Source organism: Quercus suber, unplaced genomic scaffold, assembly GCF_002906115.3.
Source record: "Quercus suber isolate HL8 unplaced genomic scaffold, Cork oak 2.0 scaffold_198, whole genome shotgun sequence".
Lineage (NCBI taxonomy): Eukaryota > Viridiplantae > Streptophyta > Magnoliopsida > Fagales > Fagaceae > Quercus > Quercus suber.
Genome location: NW_027069656.1, coordinates 565,138 through 587,141, shown reverse-complemented (window position 1 = coordinate 587,141; position 22,004 = coordinate 565,138). Strand labels below are relative to the sequence as shown.

At 32.7% G+C, this 22,004-nt stretch overlaps 1 protein-coding gene across 4 annotated transcripts; it reads left to right on the top strand.

The window, feature by feature from the left end:
* Positions 1-7,729: 7,729 nt before the first annotated feature.
* Positions 7,730-16,896, top strand: LOC112040584 (protease Do-like 1, chloroplastic). 4 transcript variants are annotated; one of them, XR_010631135.1, is made up of 7 exons: positions 7,737-10,152; positions 10,436-10,473; positions 10,936-11,105; positions 12,772-13,006; positions 13,116-13,241; positions 13,999-14,112; positions 16,517-16,896. XR_010631135.1 is itself a non-coding variant. In XM_065779084.1 (6 exons), the coding sequence occupies exons 3-6, from the start codon at positions 11,103-11,105 to the stop codon at positions 16,478-16,480; spliced, it is 261 nt and encodes an 86-aa protein (XP_065635156.1). In that variant the 5' UTR covers positions 7,730-10,152; positions 10,436-10,473; positions 10,936-11,102; the 3' UTR covers positions 16,481-16,896. The 4 variants fall into 4 exon arrangements, 3 of the variants coding, with proteins under 3 accessions (XP_065635156.1, XP_065635155.1, XP_065635157.1); XM_065779084.1 differs by lacking the exon at positions 12,772-13,006 and having other exon boundaries at positions 7,730-10,152; positions 16,463-16,896; XM_065779083.1 differs by having other exon boundaries at positions 7,732-10,152; positions 12,772-13,241; positions 16,463-16,896.
* Positions 16,897-22,004: the final 5,108 nt, after the last annotated feature.

The following is a 22,004-nucleotide window of genomic DNA, read 5'->3' as shown; positions in this document are numbered from 1 at the left end:
ATTGGATAGTTTGACTTTTTTGATATATATATTCTCTAGACTCTTTGTTAAATCTACTTATAAATATTATGAATTTAAAAGTGTTAAATTAAATGGTTAAATTAATAATTTTTTAACAGTTTAAATTTTTGGAACAATCTATAATTTAATAGGAGGTCCCAAGTTCAATTTTCTATCTCTTCCTTACTTCCTCTCATTTAAAAAATATTCATGCATTAGGCATCGGGTCAAGGAAGGCAATCCACACGTGAATGGATCGAGAATATTTAATTAAATAATTGTATTTATCATTTCCTAACAACTTTAGAGCCCATTTGGATTGAGAAGGAAGGGAGGAGGAATAAAGGAGAGTAAAGTAGAGTTAACTGAAAATAGGCTAATTTTTGGCAAATTCTACTCTACTCTCTCTCCCTTCTTGTCAATCTAAACAGACCATTAAACTTTTGAAACAATAAGAAATTTAACAAATACTATCTATAAAAATATAAATAATTTTAAGAGAAAGTATATCCTTTAAAGGATGTTGTCGCCCTTATGCTTTCTTGAACATTGTTGCCTAAACATAAGCCATACACGTTCACATTCTTTTTTCCTATGAGAGGGAGAGTGATTCACTTATTAATATCTATCAACAACGTGGGCAAATAGCTGGCTAGCTAGTGATTTGATTTAAAAGATCCATCGTATTGGACCAATTGGTGTCATATACTGGACCACTTAATACAACAATATATATAGCCATGGTACTAGCGTAGTGACACGGTAGCTATAAAAGGAAAAGCAACAAAATATGATTTTCAAGCCTTTTCACTTTTCCAATCATCTTAAGATGCCATTGTCCACATACTAATGGTCCAATTCGATGTATCCTTATATTTTCCAAAGCCAAGTCATTATAGTATCTCCTACTTCAGGTATATCCTTATATGGCACTAGTTAAAGCTATAGTGATTACTATAGCTCCCCACAAGCTCATCTGAGGGCAAACATTGGCCCAAACTAAGTCCCTTTTCTGACTCTAGGAAGTAGTAGTAGTAATGTAGTACACTATTGCCTTTGACTTAGGAGGTACTACAGTAGTACGTATCTTGTAAAAACTATCACAATCATTAAAAAAAAGACGGATTAGGATTCAGTGTTATACAGTTTTGCACTTGATGCAATTTTAATGGTTTTAATTTTTAATCTTAATCATTGAATAAAAAAAGTGAAAATGTTAAAAGTTAAAAAGTGAAAATAGTAAAAACAAATTGTGAGTAGAGAGGAGGGTAATTTATAATTGCACTCTATATCCTAATTCATAGTAAGATAATAATTTCAACTTATTGATTGCAGGAACTTGCTGAAGACCTTTTGCAATCTGCAAGTGGAGCCTGTCTATAAGGAAACTAATCGATGCACAAATTATTTGGCTAGAATAGACAACATTAGTGTTGATGCTTATATTTTGTTTACTAATCCGCCACCTGTGGTGGATCATCTATGTACCCTTGATAAAAAGGGAATGGCTTGTACCGGACTTATTTCTATCAAATTCCGGCAAACTGTATTTACCACCCAAAAAAAAAAAAAAAAAAAAAATCCAAGATATTCAATAAATTGGTATCCATGAATGCTCTAACGGTACATAAAATCAGATAATCTGATATCTCATTTACTGAAATTAGCAACAAAGAGGAAATCACTTTAAACCAATGCTCATGAGGGGACTTTTACCCATGGTGTCCAACTGAACCTATGCCCAAACCTTCTTGGGTACTGTCAATTGGTTTCAGCACCAGTACACCTATACAAACTCTGAGAATTAATGAAACGGCATATTAGTTTTTGGAAGGAAAAAAAAAAAAAAACCTTGAGTTAAGATTGCTTATTCTTCTTTTTATTAGTATGACAGAGAGTATTGAGTGAATATGGTTTTAATGAGATTGTGAAATTGATTTGTATTGATTTTATTAGAGAATGTGAATATTGAATTGGGGTTTTACGTAAAATCCTTATAGACATTTTTCTTTTTAATATAGAAATTTATAGAATTTAAATTCTACTACGAAATTGTCTTTCTCTAACAAAGGAGTTAAACTTTTATCATTACCAAATTTATGGTCGCACATTTCATTAAATAATTCTACGAAGCAAGGGGACCTCAAGAATTTAATAGATGATGGGTGTGGATGTCTTCCAGGCCAAACAATTTAATTTTAATTTGCTAATTTCATGTTTATAGCTCTTATTTTTATGTAATATTTCATTGATTTTTAAAAATATTTTAAATGTAGATAATGGAGGAGAGGGAAGCGGGTTCTACTTCTAACCACAACCATTTGACACAACTTTGAAATACTACATTAAAAGCCTACACTCTTTCCTACCAAACCATAACGGCATAACTCCTATTGATTTCTATTACTTGGGTTTCGATTATATATAGAAAATACAATTTGAAAAATACAAGTTACAACACAATTATTTATGGAGAATATTTACTTTAAGGATAAAATTTAGTTATAAAATTGGTTGTAGCTTATTGTTACAACTTCCTTTAAAAATATTAACATTATTACATATTTTGAAAATCTAACAGTTTAATTGCATATTCTTTATGCTCTTAATACACATACTAAATTTTTTGTCAATCGAATATTATTTACTATATGATCTATAAGTTTATATTTTATGCATAATTTTAAACTACAAAAATTTGCAATTTAAACAATTTATTGATGACATACCTATTGATCTTTAATTTTCTAGAAATTTTGAAAGTATAGAGGATATAAAAAAAAAAATGTAATCCAATGGTGGATTTGTCAAAATTCACCTCAAATAAAAAAAAATATTGAGTAAGGTTATAGTTTTAGGATACAACTAATTTTGTAGCTAAATTTTGTCTTTAATTTAATAGATGCAAAAACTTTAATTTAATAGATGCAAAAACATAATCCCCTGGGAAAGAGGACTAGTGATGAGTTGAGGTTCATTTCGCCTTGCCATCTCTTTGGAGTATGAAATTTTTATAAAAATAAAAGCATCATTAGCAGGACAGCAATGGTACTTTAGATTCTCAAAAAATGGCACTTTAAAATTTCTAATTAAAAAATGGTCATGAAACGAAGATAATTATTAATAAATTATTTTTAAAAAATTAATACCACTTTTATGAAAAAAAAAAAAAAAAAAACAGTCAAACTTTAACATAGATAGGATATATTTTTTAATAAATTCACTCACACAGGTCTAGTTAATAGTTCAAAAGTCAAAACATATATCTAACTCATTATTGTATATTTATTAGAAGTGGAGGTACGAGTTGCATTAGAGATCATTGATTGAGGTAAGGCCATCCTAAAATAAATAAAAATTAAAAAAAAAAAAAAAGGTAAATCTATGAACATGCTTCTAATTTTATGATCGCACGCTCTTAATTTTCAATTGTTCGAATTACACTGCATGATTGGGACAATCAAACAACTTCCATCCATTATACCACTAATAATTGCTAATAAGAAATCTCTCGGGTATTTATTTGACATATTTATAAACCAAGATATTCGACTCGGAGAAAACTCTATTATTTTATATAAGAGATGTTACGTCTACAACAATTTTATAATATTTTTACAACAAATCACAGGTGGTTAATTGTTATTGGTTCAAATTTGAAACTAATACTAAGATTACTTTTTTGCTCCAACAATAACAACTAGTAACAACCTGCAACTTAAGATTTGTTGTAAAAATATTATAGACATATCATTTCTCATTTTATATATTTAAAATAAATAAAAACATCTTTCTTTATATATTTTATTTTTTAAAACTTATTCTAGATATAAAAGGTAATAGCATAAGATACACGTCATAAGTGACGTTTCCATCCATTAGTAAGCCACATGACATACTTTCATTGACGATTTATTAATGAAATATATATGATTAAATCATTCTTAAAGTATATAACATATGAAGAATTTTGGAAGTATCCTAAAAAGCCAAAAGAAAATGAAGAATTTTTCTTACATTCTTGGGAACAGAGCAGGCCTCACTTCGGACAGTAATGGTCCGTGTACACTTTATGTGACATTAAGAACTGGTGGATAAGACAGACCAAGGTACACCTCCCCCGGATTGCGGTGAGGAATTCTGACGGATCGTCTTAGTAATCAGGACCTGAGTTCTGTTACTTAACATCCTCATTCAATGACAGTTAAAAATGATTTATTGTGGAATTTATTTTATAAAAAATTTGTACAAATTGATAAGTAAATTTTTTTTTTTTATAAAGTTTTAATCTTTATTGTCTGATCTGATGATAGTTTTTTATTATCGAACCAAAATATTAATCAGTTTTTGGTATAGGTGAGATTGAATCCAAAATATCTTATTTAATCATAAATTTTTTTTACTAATTGAGTTAATTAAAACTCACAAATTGATAAGTAGATTGAATATATTACTAAAATGTCTTTTTGAAACTCAAAAAGTTAGTTTTATTGAGTCTATATCCTATAAAGTTAGTAAAAAATCTAACATAAAAGAAAAACAAAGTGAAGTAAACCTCAATTCATCACTAGTATTCAAATCTAGCACATGATAAGCATGTAGAGTTATTATTTAGCATTAGCATGTAATTTATGCAAAAGCATGGGTGCATTTAAAATTAAACATAATTTTTACTATAAAAATATAAATAATTAGTTAAATTATTTATAAAAAAAAAAAGGCATATAACACGTGCATACGTATAAATATATTTAAAATTAAACACAATTTTTATCATAAAAATATAAATAATTAGACAAATAATTTTTTTTAAAGTAAACGTAATTAGTCAATTATTAAATTCTTACCTAAATTTAATACTACTTATGATCTTTTTTTAATAAGATAGAACATGTGATGATCTTTGTTGTGTGGTTATTTTTATTAAATATATATGATTGGTTATTTTTATTGGGCCATGCTAACGAGTGCCCTAAGGGCACTCGTTAATAATCAATTTTAGGAAAATTTTGATATCATTTTTATAGAAAATGAAAAAAGATGTCAAAATATTAATTACTTTTTTTCATTTCCCATAAAAACTTTCTTTAAATGGATTATTAGCCAATGCCCTAAGGGCACTTGTTAGCATTTCTCATTTTGATTTTATTTTATAGTTCATTAATATTAGATTCTTAATATTTTGCACTCATTAACTCACTTGACATAATGATTCTCAAAAAAAAAAAAAAAAACTCACTTGACATAAAGATTAAAAAATTTAAGTGGACACATGGCATAAACTTAAGTGGATAATTATAGTATGATCCCTACATAAATTTAGACACATGACGTAAAATTAAATTTTAATTTTAAATTTTAATTAAACTTTCTCTAAACTTTACATACATATGTATTAAATAATAAGGGTTTTACCGGACCCATGTAATATATATATTTTTTGGGTATAAATGATATTTTTCTTTAAAAGAAAAAAAAAAAAAACCCACGTTTTTTTTTTTTTTTTTTAAATTTTTTAATAATTCTAGCAAAAATTTGTGTGTTTCTTTTTTACACAACCAATTTTTATCTTAACCTTGGTTTATTAATCACCTTTTTCAAGTTATTTGAGATGGTTATTAATGAATTAGTGTTACCTCAAGATTGTTCTCAAGATATTCTTACTAGCTTAAAGTGCTATTTGACCTTAAAGACTAGGATCTGGAGTCGAAAAACGCCTAACTTAATGGGACTTTTAAAATATGCAAAGTTAACAACTAAAAAAAATATAAAAAATTCCTAAATGACTAAGACAACTTGCAACACATCGAAAAGCAAAGAATTCGAAGAATCTTGACTGGAATTAAAGTAAGGCATATCATCTGGATTAATTTCATATCACCGGAATTCAATTAATTCAATCCTAATCAGTGACGGAACTATATTTGGACTAGGGGGCAGTGGCCCCCTAAATTTTTTCAAATTTTTTTTTAGTGTATATATATATATATATGTGTGTGTGTGTATTAATTTTAGCAATTTGTTTCAATAAATTTGCACTTTGCCCCCTCAACAATATTATTGATATTTTTGAAACCCAAAAAATATTATTGATCTTTTTAAAGGCTATAAAAAATTTTATTGATCTAAAATTTGAAATAAATTTAACAAGCTTAAAAACAAAATTTACCAATAACAAACTTAAGCCCAAATAACACTCCAAAACAAACCCGCACAAGACACAAACAAAAATAAAATAAAATAAAAAACTCCTAAGCCAATTCTAACTAGTCTAAGTGAACACCCACACACATTTGACAATACACAAGACGCCCAAAAAAAAGTGAAAAAAAAAAAAAAAAAAAAAAACTTAACTTTCTAAATTGAGAAGTGCTATGTCCATAACATTTTTACAACAAATCACATGCAGTAAGTTGTTAATAGTTCTAATTTGAATCCATAACTTAAATTACTCTTTAGCTCACTCATAACAACCAATAATAACCTACCACTTACGATTTGTTGTGAAAATATTGTAGACATAGTATTTCTCTTCTAAATGAATGCTTACTTAGAGTTTCAAAAAAAATTGTTTCTACTTTTGCCTCCCTTAACTCTAAATCCTAGCTTCGTCCCTGATCCTAATTAAATTCTTCATTTACTGTCACGTGTCCTTTACTGCATTTTTGTGCCATATGTCCCATGTGGATTATTGGTCAATAACCTCTTATAATAGTCAAGACAACTTCGCTTTAACATCTCCCACATTTTCTTAGAGCATTAGTATTAGGGCTTGTAAAACCCCCAAAAATGGTATATTACAATCCACAAAAACTAAAATGATGCTTTATCCGGATTTCTATATCCTAAAAAATTTACAATACTGCTACAGTAGGCTCTTATATATGCAACTTACTATAGTAGCTTGTATTTCTGTTTTATTCATACAGCCTCTCTCTTCGATAACTTTTTCTCCCTCTTTCACTAACTTTGGATTTAATTGGGTTTTGGGTTATATTATTTTATGAGCAAGGATTTGCTGCAAACAAAATGAGATGGCAACTTAGTAAACTAACATGTGTCCTAGGCCATGTGCATGTCACATGACCAGCCTAATTCACTTAACCACAGTTACAAATTAAACCACCAGCTTCTCTCTCTCTCTATCTCTCTCTCTCTCCCCACTAACCCAAGTAAAACAAAACCTCTATCATCTCTCTCTTTGTAGGCCTAGCTCCCCTTTCTCTCTCTCACGCCACCAATGTTCATTGCCGCCACCATCCCTTGGTAGTTGGTCAACTATTCTCAATTAAGCCAAAACACTCATTTCTTTCTCCATTTAATCTTACTCTTTTACAAAAAAGGGAAAAAAATTGGGTGTGATTGACCCTTGGTTTAATTGGGTGGATTAGCTGTTGTTGGGGACGTTTTGCGATAAGGGCTGAAAATGTGAAAATGGCCTAAATCTTCCCTTGGGTTCTTTAAAGGTATTTATTGTGGAGAATCAAGTTCAAAATTTCAAATGTATAATGATCAAAAGGATAATGGTGCTTTGACAAGAGAGAATCAAAATGCTAATAACAAAAGTGTAGAAAAAGCATAAAAACATAACAAGTTTGAAAGTTCGACTCACAGTTACCGAGAAGAGGAAATTGAGAGAAGTTGTGAGGAAGAGAGGGAGGTTCCCTGTNTTATGCACTTTTTTAAAAAGTTGAACCAAACTCACCCATAAACTTATAAGTTATAACCTATATGACTCTTGTGATTTTTACTCATTTATAAACTTTAAATGGTTTTATAATCATAATAAATGGTAGAAGTAGAAGGAATTTAAATTTGGCTAATGTTATCGGTTAAAATTCTCTCCCGCTTGATGTTAAGATAATCTTTCTTAAATTTCTTAATCTCATTTTGTTTTATTTTTTTTCTATAAAAAAAAATGGGAATGTGCTAAAATTAATCACAAAAGGCGTATAGGCAAACAAACTTCATCGTGGAAGGATTGAATCTCATTTCATTTACTTCCTCCACAACCTCTCTAAACTGAACTGCGAATTTACAAAGGGTAACAAACTAACAATGAAATTATATCCTGCAACTAAGAAAAGAACCCAGATAGGTGAATTTCCTAAATTGCAATCTTAAGGAGTTCTTAAAGAAAACCCTTAAATGCATTGAACAAAGCTAAATCCCATATCAATTCCGTCAAAAACAGAAACCAAGGAGATAAAGCCAATAAACAATCCAAATTTCTGCCTCTAGTCCAGATGAGCAGATGAAGATATTTGATTCCGGGAAGGAAGTTCATTACTTACTTGCGTTCTTTGTTTGGCACCAACTTTTTCATTAGTAAAAAGCTTTCTGCAAAAAGCAAAGCAAAAAAATGATTGACATCTATTTACTTACTAAGTATTATAGTATTATTATCATATACTGGATGATGTCGTATACAGGAATGAAAAACAAAAGTCCTGCTGGTGTTTCAAAGAGAAAGAGAGAGAGATATATATATATATATAATAATGAAGATCCTTGAAATCCTCAATGGAAAAGTAATACACTTGGAGCATCAGCCTGCGCTTCACAGGCCCATCATGCATCCAGAGGATCAGCCTGCGCTTTGCAGGCCCACCATGCATCCAGAGGAGGATCAGCCTGCACTTCACAGGCCCACCATGCATCCAGAGGAGGATCACGGGTGCTCCATGCATCTGGAGGGGGATAAGCCTACCGTTTGGGTTTATTGTGTGAACTGTGCCTCTGTTGTTGGAATCTCCAAGTCCACTATACTATTCTCTTCTCTTTTATTGCATTCTGCTTATTATGTTTGGTTTTTGTTTTTAAATTGTGTTTTGCTATTTGATGCCATTGTGGTTTTTAGCGGTTTGAGGTTGAAGGGATCTGGATTCATGTGGGACAATATGGGTCACATTGTTACCAATTGGCATGTCATTCAGAATGCTTCTGATTTTAGGTTCGCTCATTTTTTTTCTTTTCATTTCCTTGTTTATCAATTCTCTCTCATTTTTTGGTCTTTTGTTCATTAAGTTATTGTTGTAAGAAATGGGATTCTTTTTTGTGTGATCACCAAAGCTGTGGAGGGTGGAGAGAGCCCTCTGTGCAACATATATTTCCTTATTGTTCGTGGTGCTATTTATGAACAGGGTCACTCTTTTTGACCGCTCAGCCTATGATGCAAAAGTCGTTGGGTTTTGCAAAAATAAGGATGTTGTTGTGTTGCATGCAGAAGAACTTGAAGGCAAACTGAAGCCTATAAGCATTGATCTCTTTGTGAACCTACGTGTTGGTGAAGAAGTTTTTGCTATTGGAAGCCCTGTGAGTATTGAGTTTTTAACGCTGCTTGCAAAACATATTTTTTTCAATGCACAATTGATTGAAAGTGTATTGAAAAAAATGTTTTTGCAAGTAGCATTAAAAACTCATACTCACAGGGCTTCCAATAGCAAAAATTGGTTGACCAACAAGTAGGTTCGCGAAGGGACCAATGCTTATAGGCTTCACTTTGCCTTCAAGTTCTTCTGCATGCAACATAGCAACATCCTTATTTTTGCAAAACCTAACGTCTTTTGCATCATAAGCTGTGCCGTAAAAAATAATGACCTTGTTCATAAATAGCACCACGAACAATAAGGAAATATATGTTGCACACAGGGCTTTCTCCACCCTCCACTGCTTTGGTGATCGCACAAAAAAGAATCTCATTTTTACAACAATAACATAATGAACAAAAGACCAAAAAAAGAGAGAAAATTGATAAACAAGGAAATGAAAAGAAAAAAATGAACGAACCTAAAATTAGAAGTATTCTGAATAACATGCCAATTGGTAACAATGTGACCCATATTGTCCCAGATGAATCCATATCCCTTCAGCTCCAAAGGGTTCCCGCTAAAAACCACAATGGCATCAAATAGCAAACACAATTTAAAAACAAAAACCGAACATAATAAGCAGAATGTGATAAAAGAGAAGAGAATAGAGTAGTGGACCTAGAGATTCCAACAACGGAGACACAATTCACATCATAAACCGGAACAGCAGGAGAATATATAAAAGAGATCCTCCTTCCAACAATCCTTGTGGTCCCCACAGCCAACTACAATGGCCATTGCTCGTACTTGAGAAACTCTACAAACTCCTCGTATATACTAGGTGTGAATTTTGTAAATCTAACCGTTAGATTATATGTTTTTATTGTATTCTTTATGCATGTAAAATTTCAAGATTATCAAAGATCAATTGCTAGACTATATAGTTAGATCAATTGCTAGACTATTTAGTATTCATCTGAGTTGGTTACCTATGGTTGCCTCCAACTCTGCATGTTGTCAATGATTGCCAAATCAAGACTTCAATCATCATTTACTAATATTACTAATTCTTGATTCCTATCAATTAAACATTTAAACTTATGTATTAATGGTCTTTTTTACAGTTTGGACTTGACGGGACTCTTACAATTGGTGTTATCAGGTACAAAGCTCATTAAAGTTTAGTTGCTCAATGCTAGTATTTGGGATAAATAATAGGGTTTTGACTCTTTTCTAAAGTGTTCTAAATTTTGTGCATGAACCTTGTTTAATATAGGAAAAGTTGCCATAATGCTAGTAGGATCGGCTGTGATTTTTTGGTTGTTCCACATTTTGTGAAACCTTTTAGTATTTTGGAAACAACATATATTTTATAATATTTTTATTTATTTACAGTCTAATGGAGAAACAAAAATGTGAATGAATAATTTCAAATATCTTTTTTGTGTGTGTGTGCGTGTGCGCGTGTGAGCTAACCGTTCATATTGGTCCTGAGTTCATATTTCCTACTGATATTCTCAATATAAATGTGGCCTTTTCATGTTATTTCTCAAGGAATAAGCATTTCTTGACATTTATACAAAAAAATGTGTTTACTATGTGATCTTTGTGTTCTTTTCTGTAGCGGGTTCTGCAGAGAAATCGCTTCGCCGGCTAATGGTCGACCTATTCTGGATGTTATAAAGACAAATGCTGCCATAAATCCTGGTAATAGTGGAGGACCTCTCTTTGATAGTGCTGGAAGTCTGATTGGGATAAACACGGCTATTACTACTACGTTTGGTGCATCCTATGGTATTGGATTTTCAATTTCTATTCATTCTGTGAGTTATTATGTAGACTTTACTTTTTTATTCTTGGTAGGAGAACTTAGGTATGGCATCATGTAGATTTAATTGAGACACAACTTTTTAAACTTTATGCTTTAGACTGAGAGTGCATTTGGTTAGGGTGAAAAGTGGGGGGATGCAAAATGAGGGAGAGAAAAGTGGGGGAGAGTTTTCAATCCTTCCATTTTTTTATCACCCAAATCAAACACCACGAGAGAAAACTAAAATCTATTCTATCCCCCTACTTTTCCATTGCTTTTCCATTTTCTATCTTCTCACTTTCCTACCACTCCAACCAAATGGATCTTAATTGGGAATTTTTTTTTTTTTCATTCTGTTGTGTTTGTGGGCTAAAGATATATGAGTGGAAATCAATTTCATTTTCACTGTGTTTGGTTTGGTGAAAGCAGAGGGGATGGAAACCTTGAGAGGGGGGGGGGGGGTGACAAAAGTTGGAGAGAAAACTTTGTTAGTTTTCTCTTGTATGAAAAATGGGTGGTCCCGTGTACTTTCCACCGGGCACACCAAAACTTGATCCCTCTAAATTGGAGAAAAAATGGGAGATAAAATTGGAAGGAACTGAAAATCACTCTTTTGTCCCTTGCTTACTGTTACAACATCTTATTTTGATAGTGTCCAAAAAATTAGTTCAATTCAGAAAAATAAGAACACAGTAATTACAAAAAAAGGATGGGAAAAAAAGGTTCGTAATAAAAAGAAGTAGCAGTTAAAGAGTTCAGAATTTTTTATATTAAAACAAAAACAAAAAAGATCTACCAATAATCCTTAGTGGAAAGAGAGGAACAGAGGAAAGCTGATGCTGATGCAGACTTTGGTGGCACCTTTGAGGGCACTAGAGAATTTTCATCCCCATTTTTACTGCTTGTATATCTCCGTGTGTGTATATGTAATGTGCTGCGAATGGAAAGGAAAGGGGGATGAGATATTGGGGAGTTGAGATAGTCCTCATTCACTTGAAGTTAATGGGCTTAAACATGAAGCAACTTTGCTTCTTCTTTTATTTATTTATATAATATAATTTTTTTTTTAATTTATAAAAGTTAGAAACTGTGCTATTCATTTATTTATTATATTAGAAAGCTTGATATTTGATAATTTAAAAAGAAGATGTAGGTAGATAGGTAGTAAGTTTGATAAGTAAGTTTTTATTTTTTATTTTTTTAACCAACATAATTTAATAAGTTTATCAAAAATAAAAACATAATTTAAGATAGGAAGAAAATTGGTATAACTTAATATAATAATAAAAAAAGTGATATGCTCACTTTTATTTATTTTTATAAAATAATAAAAATGAGTAATATGCTAATTAAAAAAAAAATTACTTTTTAATATAATTAAGTGCATAATAGTAAATTTATGTAAACTACATTTTTCATCCTCACTTTTCTCCTCAACCAAATAAATGACTTTTCTATCCATTTACTTTTCTATCCTCCCAACCAAACTTACATGAGGGAAAACTAAAATCTCTGCCATCTCCCACTTTTCTATCCCCTCCCTATTTTCTATCCTTCCACTTTTCTATATCCCCAACCAAGTGAAACCTAGTTTGCTATACTCTTTGTTTTTGGTGAGTGACTAAGACACTATCCTTCTTGCATATCCAGGTACGTGGCATTATTGACCAGTTGGTGAGAGATGGGAAGGTCTTAAACGTTTAGGAATTACGTTGTCATATGTTCCGTTGCTGGATGAACCGGATTGGCTGCTTGTAATAGATGTTGCTGTGGATGGGCCAGCTGCTAAAGCGTTTCTTGAAATGAATTTCCTGCCTGCTAAGTGTCATGCTCATTTTTCTTTGAGAGTTATGAATACCATTGAAATTAGTTTCCTGGTTATTAGGCAAGATGCTCTGTTTTGATCATCCTTCTTTGGCTGACTTCAGCTTCTTTAAGTTTGATGGTTTTTTCTGCTTCCATTCAGTGACTGTTGATCAATCTCTATGCTGCAGGGCCTACGAAAAACCGATTGTCATGCCCGCATTCTGGGTGACATCATAACATCTGTGGATGGTAAAAAGGTCACCAACAGCAATGATATGTTTAAAATTCTTGACGCATATAAAGAGGGTGATGAGGTATGGTTGTGTTTTCATTTCTTTGATGTTCATATGCGCTATGTGTGTGTGTTGGGTGGGGGGATGGTGTGAGGAGCAGAGACAGAGATGGTTATTTCAAAATGTGAAACTTTCTCTGATGACAATGTTTGATAGAATTGAAGACTTTATATATTAACGTTTTTAATAAGTATTAATAAATTAAAAAATAATCATAAAATTTGTAGAAAAGAGCATACCTAATTTAATAAGGATTCTTTTTATTGAAGATCAAACCTAAATAAATCAAATTTGTTTGTGTTAATTACTTAATTGCTTTATCCAAGAAGACTGAGTTCTATTTAGTTTAAATGGACAGTAATCAAAAGTTATTTAGTATTGGGCGTCACGGTTAGTTATCCTAACATAGTTTAGGATTATTTGTAACTCTGAAAACCAAATTAAAAAATATGTTAAGTATAATGATGTGGGAAAATATGAGTTTTAAAAGCTTATATGGTTACATTAGAAGAAGTCAACAAAAAGTTAAATTGTTCTTGCACATGCAACACCACTCTACAAGGCATAATAGAAAATTTTAAAGCATGCTAAAATAATTGTTTGGTTTTCTATTATGTTCTTATCATGCAATATATGAGCTTATTCCATTTTACTGTGGCCGAGGAACTTTTTGATTAATAGCCAGAAAATATATAAAGTTGCTTAGTAAAAAATTTATAGAGCTGTAGCTGATTTAATTAGCTTCTAGAAGTGTATATTTAATTATTTTAGCACTCAGGTGGCTGTGGAGGTGCTGCGTGGTGATCACAAGAATAATATTTCTGTCACTCTTGAGCTGAATCCTGATGAGTCAGAGTCAGATATTATGCGTAGTACCAGAAACGTGTTTAAGGTCAGTGCATATAAGATGAATTGGTCATTATTTTTGTGTGTTAAATTTTTTCTTGCCAAGGGGTCCTGAATCCTGATGTGCATATGTATTGCAAATGCTGTACTTTGATAGCAAAGTTTACATTATTATTGAGGTTAAACTGTGTCACTGTAATCTCCTTTAATGGGTATCAATTGAAAGCAAAAAAATTAAGAACCAAAAGTGGGATGTAAGAGCCATGCCTAGTAGGTCCATACACTTTACTGCACTGCCTAATCTCATAGTTTGCTGCAAGCAGCCATCCAACCACCTTAATTACGCTTGGCAATCATCGTGATGCCGGAGACATTGGAAAGACAGTTATTATATTTTATTTGATTTTATGTATCAAGGGAAAATTTGTAATTTCTTAATATTCTAGAATGGGCTTTGCTTATGGTCCATTGGGTCTTACTTTAGTTTTATTTTAATTTAGTTATTTATTTAGGCTTAGTAATAAAAGCCCAAAGCCCAAAGTCCAAGTCTTATTAGGGTTTTAAGAAATCCTAGTTCTACTAGGAATAGGTATCCATATTAGACTTATATTTAAAGGGTTGTAATACTTTCTATTGAAGAAGAATAATAATAATATTTTCAGTTTAGAGCTATGAATCTTTGTCTACGTTTGTGTGATGCAAACTACTCCTAGGTGTGATATGTAGAAAATTGTTTCTCCTTTGTTCCATCCCAAACCCTACCAATCCTTGTCCCTTTGGAAACCCTATAATCCCTATTATTTTCCAGTCATTTCCCTCCAAAACCTAACCCTAAACCCTCAAAATTGAAGCTATACCTGATCCTTCCCAGGTGTTCTAAATCAGATTTTGTTTGTCCCCTTGTACTGCGCCACATTGCACCGTTATTGGTATCAGTAAGTCAGTTACTTTGGCCAAGGTAGTCTGCAAAGTTATGAAATTTTCTGTCGTGAAGGGCTATGGTTTCCAGGAGTAAGAAATCATTACATTTGTCATGGCATGAATTCCACATATTTAGGTATGTTGAGATTTATATTCTTTGCTATCATGGTGCATACCAGCTTTATATATAGGAATTTTTATTTTTTTTAACAGCGATATGTAGCATCACTGTCATATGGGTGTAGAGCCCACAAATATTGGAACCATTGTTATATGTGAGGTATATTACGTAACGTTTATACATAAAGCCATCTTGATAGATAGGTTGAATTAGGGAAATTTTTTAGTGTTTACAACGGAGATATTCAGGGTTTAAATTGCCCCTCTCCCAATTATCAAAATTATTTGGTTAGGTTAAATGTGTTGCGTTCCTAGTCCAACACTCACTTTTGGAGAAGAGTTACAGCTTCAAGGAAAAAAACAATGATGTGTGTGACTGTGTTCTGTGTTCCCCCAGATTTAGATCTGGTGGAATACCCACCCCGTGCAATACCTTAGATTGTGGCTATCCATTCAATCCTACGGCTCTGATTGGATGACATGTCATCAATTGCATCGATTGCAATTTTCTTTTCTGAAATTTAGACTCATTTTTTTTCTCTCTCTCCCTCTATCTTGCCTAGACTCACCCTCTGCTCTCTCTCAATCCTGACTGCTTACAAGCCACCATTGCTCTATCAGCCATAGTCACCGCCACCTGCCACTGTCTTACCTTTAGCCATTGTCGTAGCCATAACATCATCACCACCATCGCGGCACTTCCATCGACAGTAGCAACCTCTGACCTCCCTTCTCACGTTTTCATTTGGTCCTCAATCTCATAAGTCCCAGGTTATTTGTACCATACTCTCTCCTTCACTGCCTCTCTTTGTTTTCTTGATCTCTCAAGTCCAGTTGCGGCCAAGCTTCTGCTTAAAGCCACACCCACTGCTGCTAGTGGTGCTTCTCACTGGCGTTAAAACGGTTGGTGGCCATCAGGTCCCCATCTCTTATATTCTTTATTTCATTTTTTTTTATTTTTGTTTCAATTTTTATTTGTTTTCTAGACATGACCGAAACCCCTTTGGCTTGAGTTTGAAAAATGGGGTTTTGGGATATGGCCAAATGCTGTGATTGAATGAAAAGTGGTCTTCTTGTAATTGTTGTGTGTATGGGTCTCTTGGCTTTGGCAATTAAGAAATCTTGATACCAAATTATATATCGCTTTTCTTTGGTTTATAGCACTAACAATAATCCTTTTCTTAGTTTCTTTTGCTGAAACAACTTTGCTTCTTAGCTTAATAATAAGCTCTTAGTTTGAAGTTTGTCACAATGTATCAGTTTTCTCCCGTTACCTTTGTTAGTTACTATTTTGGTTTGGGTTTGGCAGTAGTTGATTATTTTATTTTATTTTATTTTATGTTGATTTTGGAAAGGCACTGACAGAAACTTGAAGTGATGTTAAGCTGTTTTCTATGCATGGTGTGCAGTGTTGAGGGAGATTCACCATACTTAGAAATGCACCAGTACCCTCTTAATTGGCTGATTCTCTTCTAGAGATTCATCTTATGCAATGGGTAAAACCAAATAATTCAAAGTCTGGTTTAACCTGTATCTACCATGGCATAATTCTTCTTGCCCTACTGTTGTTGTTATTGTATAATCGAATTGTTGAGCAAGTTGTAACTTCGTGTTGTAGCTGATTTTGTGTTGATGAATTGATGTAATTTAAACAAATTTGTTATACAAATAGCATGTTGTGATGGAGTACCAACTCCATGTTGTAGCTGATTTTGTGTTGATAAATTGATGTAATTTAAACAAATTTTTTACACAAATAGCATGTTGTGGTGGAGTTATGTTATTAGCATTTTGGGTCTTAGCTTGGAGTGAGTACTAAAAATTGAGGATGACTTAAAAACATGAATTATATCAAATTGTCCACATAGCCTCTCCACCAAAAAGCCAGTTTGTATGATGGAATTTCATGTAAGTGCTATTGATTAGTGCTCTAATTATTGGTAAAGCTTTCAACTTCTTGACCGGCTCAATATGTTCTCTTGAAAACAAGGATTACAACTCAAGAGTCTTCCAAGGATGCGTGGCCTATTTTACAAACAATAGATCCAAGATAGAAGTAAACAAGAAAAAAACTTCATCCAAAAATGAACAAAATCTTATTAAAAAAAAAAAAACCCATTGTAATAAGAGTTATAATGAAAACATGGTAGTTGACACTTGAGAATGAACAACATTCCTCGCCATCATAATACCTTCCTACAGAATAACCCCAAAAAAAAAAAAAAAATTGATGCATGCTTCAAGACCAAATGCTTCAATAAACGTAAGTGTTGCCATCCTGCTCAGCTACAAAGCTAAATATAACATTCACTCATTTAGGATTAGGATTTGGTGCAATACCGATGTGATACCAATGATTGAGATTGAAAGTTGCAAAAAGTAACTTTCAATCTCAACTATTAAATAAAAAAATATTAAAAAAAAGTAAAAAGTTAGTTAAAAAGTTAAAAAAGTAAAAAAAAAAATTGTGAAGAAGGGGTGTAATTGCATGGAGCATTTAGTTATACACTGGTAAGTCTGGTATGTCTAATGTTTCTTGGCGGTAAATTTATCCAAAACTAGCAATTTTCAATCCACCCTACGGATAAGCTTAAACAAAAGAAAATTGTTTTGCACTTTCTCAAAAATAACAGTTAATGTCAATCTAGGTTTATGAAAGATATCATTAAAATTTTTCAACCCAAATATCCCCCCTGCGTGGAGCTTCTTAACAATAAAATTATTATTGGAAATTCGTCAACAGCAAATAGAATGCGTCTTGAAGTTGAGCACTAACACCTAAAGATACTAGAAACTTTTATTTAAATACAAAAGGAAACCAACAAGAAAAGGAAAGGAAGAGAGTTTTTAAATAAAAAAAATGTACTATTCATAATCTCTAATTGTGCAACCACAGTTGGAAATTTGGCATTTCTGCTACTGATTGTGCAAAAATAGGACAAAAATCCAGTCTTTATTGTAGGAATGTGTGAATAGCACACCTGGCCCTAGACATTTTGGAGCCTTAGGCAAAAACTAAAATGGGGCATTCTCCAACTCCATTTAAAATTCTTACCAAATAGAATATTTTCTGACTAATCCATGTCTTCAAAACAAATTTATCCAATCTTTTTTGTAATTTTCCTTTTAATATTGTGATATGATTTTTTTTTTAAAAAAAGAAGCCTCATTGCACAAAGTACATATGATGAGGCTAGTTTATATATATTAGAGTAATTAATATTACTTTTTACTATAATAGATAAATTATATAGATTAATTAATATTTTAATTATATATATAAAAAAATAGTGTTTTAAAATATATTCAAAATAAGTGGTCAGATTTATTTATTTTTTTTAAAGAAAAAATTTGGTAAATAAAACTACCTTCCTAGAACCTTCATTTCAAATCATTTTTTCCATTCCCAAGGTCCCACCCACATGGCCACCTCTGCTCCTCAACTTTTCCATTGCATTTATTCTCTCATATACACATTATTACTTCTTTATAGTTTAGTAAGTTTATGATGCTCTTTTGTCTCAATTCTTCTGACTCTCAACTTTGTCTATCTTCTTTCTTCTCAATTCTTCTTTCTTTAGAGATTGAGGATGATATTTTTGGGATAATTGATTTTGTTTAGACCAAAAAATTTTTTAGGTACCAATATTTACAAGGATGTTCTAGATTTTTTGTTCTTTGGTCACAAAGATGTATAATATTTTTTGGAGTTTTATCTAAAATTTTTTTTGTTTTTTTAATAAATTCTACTACTTCTTTTTCAAAATTTTGGGGCCGGGGCCCTCTTCCACTTGGGGGTTTTAAACAATGGCTTAATTGACCTAGTTGAAGGGCTTGTCCTGTGAGAGAGTCATCACTACCCAAATGTGAATAATCACTATCAAGAGAAAATTACTGAGAAACATATGGCATTTTGTTATCATGATTTGTAGATGTTTTGACTACTCCAGTGCTATTACTACCAACTAAGAGCACTTAAAATTTTCAATGTCTGCTCCCATCTGAAAGCATAATGGACTATAAAGTAAAGACTTACCTGTTAGATATTTGCTAAAACAATAGCTTAGGGCAGCCAGCAGATCCCTTTTTGCAGTTCACATTTTTGTGCTTATTTTGGATACTAAACCTTAACTTATGAGAATAATGAAGGAAAGAAGTTCAGCTTGTCTACTGTTTGCAGAACTCTCATATGGGTGTCTCATACCTTTTCACCATGTAACCTAGTCCCCAATCCTTAATCTAGCTAGGTTTTAGATAGTGCTTTGTTCATGTATTTCTACATTTTGATGGAATGTAACTAGGACTAAAAGCTACATACTTTTTTAGATTGCATATAGGACCAAGGTCTTGTAATTTTTGGCAAATGTAAAATATCAAATTATTCAATGAAATTTAAATTTTCAAATCAATTTTGAGTTTTTTATTTTTTTTATTTTTTTCTTATTAATAAAATAAGTGGCGATTTTATTGTAAAACTAAAATCCTTAATCAAGGAGTCAAAACATTTCAAGTGAGCTTCCCACTATTTGAGGGACAAAATCATGATCTCACTCATTTGTGTGGGTTTGACCCAATTTAAAACCTAGTAGATTGAGGTCATGGTCTCTCACAAATCACAATGAGTCGGACAACTCAAAGACTTGACATCTAGCTTGATCCCATTGAATTAAAATTTGTTGACTTCCCGCCATTGACACATCCCCAAATGAAAATTGACTTGATCAATCGAACGCTTGCAATTTAATAATGAAGATTTTGATGTCTACAATGGGATGGGACAGTAAAATCCATTTCTATTATATAACTTTTATTAGGTGAGGGCAACTGGCAGCCCATGAGAGTAGCAAAGCAGTGGCTCTTTTGATTATCTTATGGGTTAAAGGCTTGAAACTAAGGCTCAAAGAAAAAATGAGCATTGTTCCATAGTATAATGTTGCCGTTTGAAAAAACATATGGAAAAAAAGATATTGAATAAAACGAGCTATTCAAAGTATCCTATGGAAAATGAGATATTGAATAAGTGGTAAAGGTTGAGCACAAGAAAATCAATTTATAGCTATAATTTTGCCACAGGAAATTACAAAAATCTTGTAATGTGAATTTTTCAAACAAAAGTTAATTTCCTATGTCAGTACTACAGGGACACAATTTGCACTTAAGCCCACAAATGGGAAGGGAATAGGCCCAAAGAGCCAAATACAATGAATCTATATAGAGTGCTAGAGTAGGCTAGAAATCTAGGTTTTAATGAGTTTAGTTAACAATAACGTTGGGCTAATTTGTATAGTGAAAACTGTCCTCGGACTTAAGCCTAGGAGGTTGGTTCTTATATTTCACTCTCTTAAGGACAAATTACAGATGTTGTTTTTGAGTCTACAATGCTTTCTTTTTCTCCCTCCTTCCTTCCTTCGATCCCCATTCTCTGGGACCTTTTTCCATCTTATACTTCCTTCTTCCTCTCATTTCCGCTCTCCCCGTGTTAGGTCTAGATTGCTCACGTTGATACTTGTCTCATCAACACCTTCCTGAAGTCTTTAGGTAATAGTTGTAAGGCTGAAAATCACTATTCAGATATCACTTTCTCATTAATACGGCTAGAGATTTGGATACAGAGCATTCAATGCTGTGGTAGCAGTTTTTCTCTTAGATATTTCATAACTGTTCTTGCGCTTTGTGCCCCCATGAAACATATCTTCATTAACAAGACCTCCTAGAAGATCATTCTGGACAACATGACGTACCATCTGATCCTTACTTCGCTTAGCCGAGGAGACACCCCTCCTCGGATTACCTCCCGTAGTTTCCTAGGTCACAATTTGCTTGTGGATCTCTAAGTCTGACATCTTCATTACTATTAATTTGTCCTCGGACAAGTGAATAACCTCGGACAAAGCCCATGGCCCAAAATGCATTTTGGGCCTTTTATCCCTACAATAGCCCGTCAAAACTCTGTTTTTCTATCCTATCTGAGGAGAAAATCGGGGATTTGATCTAGTGCAACGGCTTTTACACTCTTCCTTAACCTCTGCATGTGAGAGTGTAGTTTCTTGCGTTCTGTAACTATTTCTGACGCTTCGGAGCCTGTGATGCCTCATTAAATGCTCTAGGCAGCGCTCTGTCCTTCGTATTCTACGGTGGGATGTAGATCCTATGGTTAGAATTTCTTCTTGAATTTTGAGCGGGATAACTCCCACTCAATCCCGCTTCCTATATAAAGTGCCTCGGAGATCACAATTTTCCTTTCATTTAAAAATTTGTTATCCCCTAAGAATTTTCGAGCTCTCTTGCTTCCAAGAATCCTCCACTTCCCTAACTCTTAAGAAGTTCCAAAAGTGTCACATGTTCTTTTTCTCGTAAGTTTTCACGCTCCTAGGTTCTTTTCTCCTCTGTCGCTCTTCTCAGCCTCTTGACCTTTATCCCTTTTTCAAAATCATTTTCTTTAATTTGTTCAAATGGGTAGATTCAAAGACCTAGTAGACACTCTTGCTGGTATGGAGGGCTTTAGAGCCAAATACCACATCCCACAGGGAGTTACGCTGAGGTATTATGCCCCAGATCAGATAGTTATTGATAGGAAAGAAGGAGAGGTCGTTATTCCTATGATCACTTTCATAGAAGGAGGAATGACGCTTCCCATGGGGAGTGTAACTCGAGACTACCTGTACAACCATAGGTTATGCCCTCACCAGTGCGCGCCCAATGTATTTAGAATTTTAGGTAATGTCGATGCTCTTAATGAGCAGATGGGTTTGGGACTCACATGGCACAATGTCGTCCATATGTACGAGTGCCACTCACTCACTAACTTGGGGTATTACCTTAAGTCTAGGTCCAGCATTGTTAGGCTTATATCATGTCTTCCCAAGTCTAACAAGGGCATGAAAGACGACTACCTAA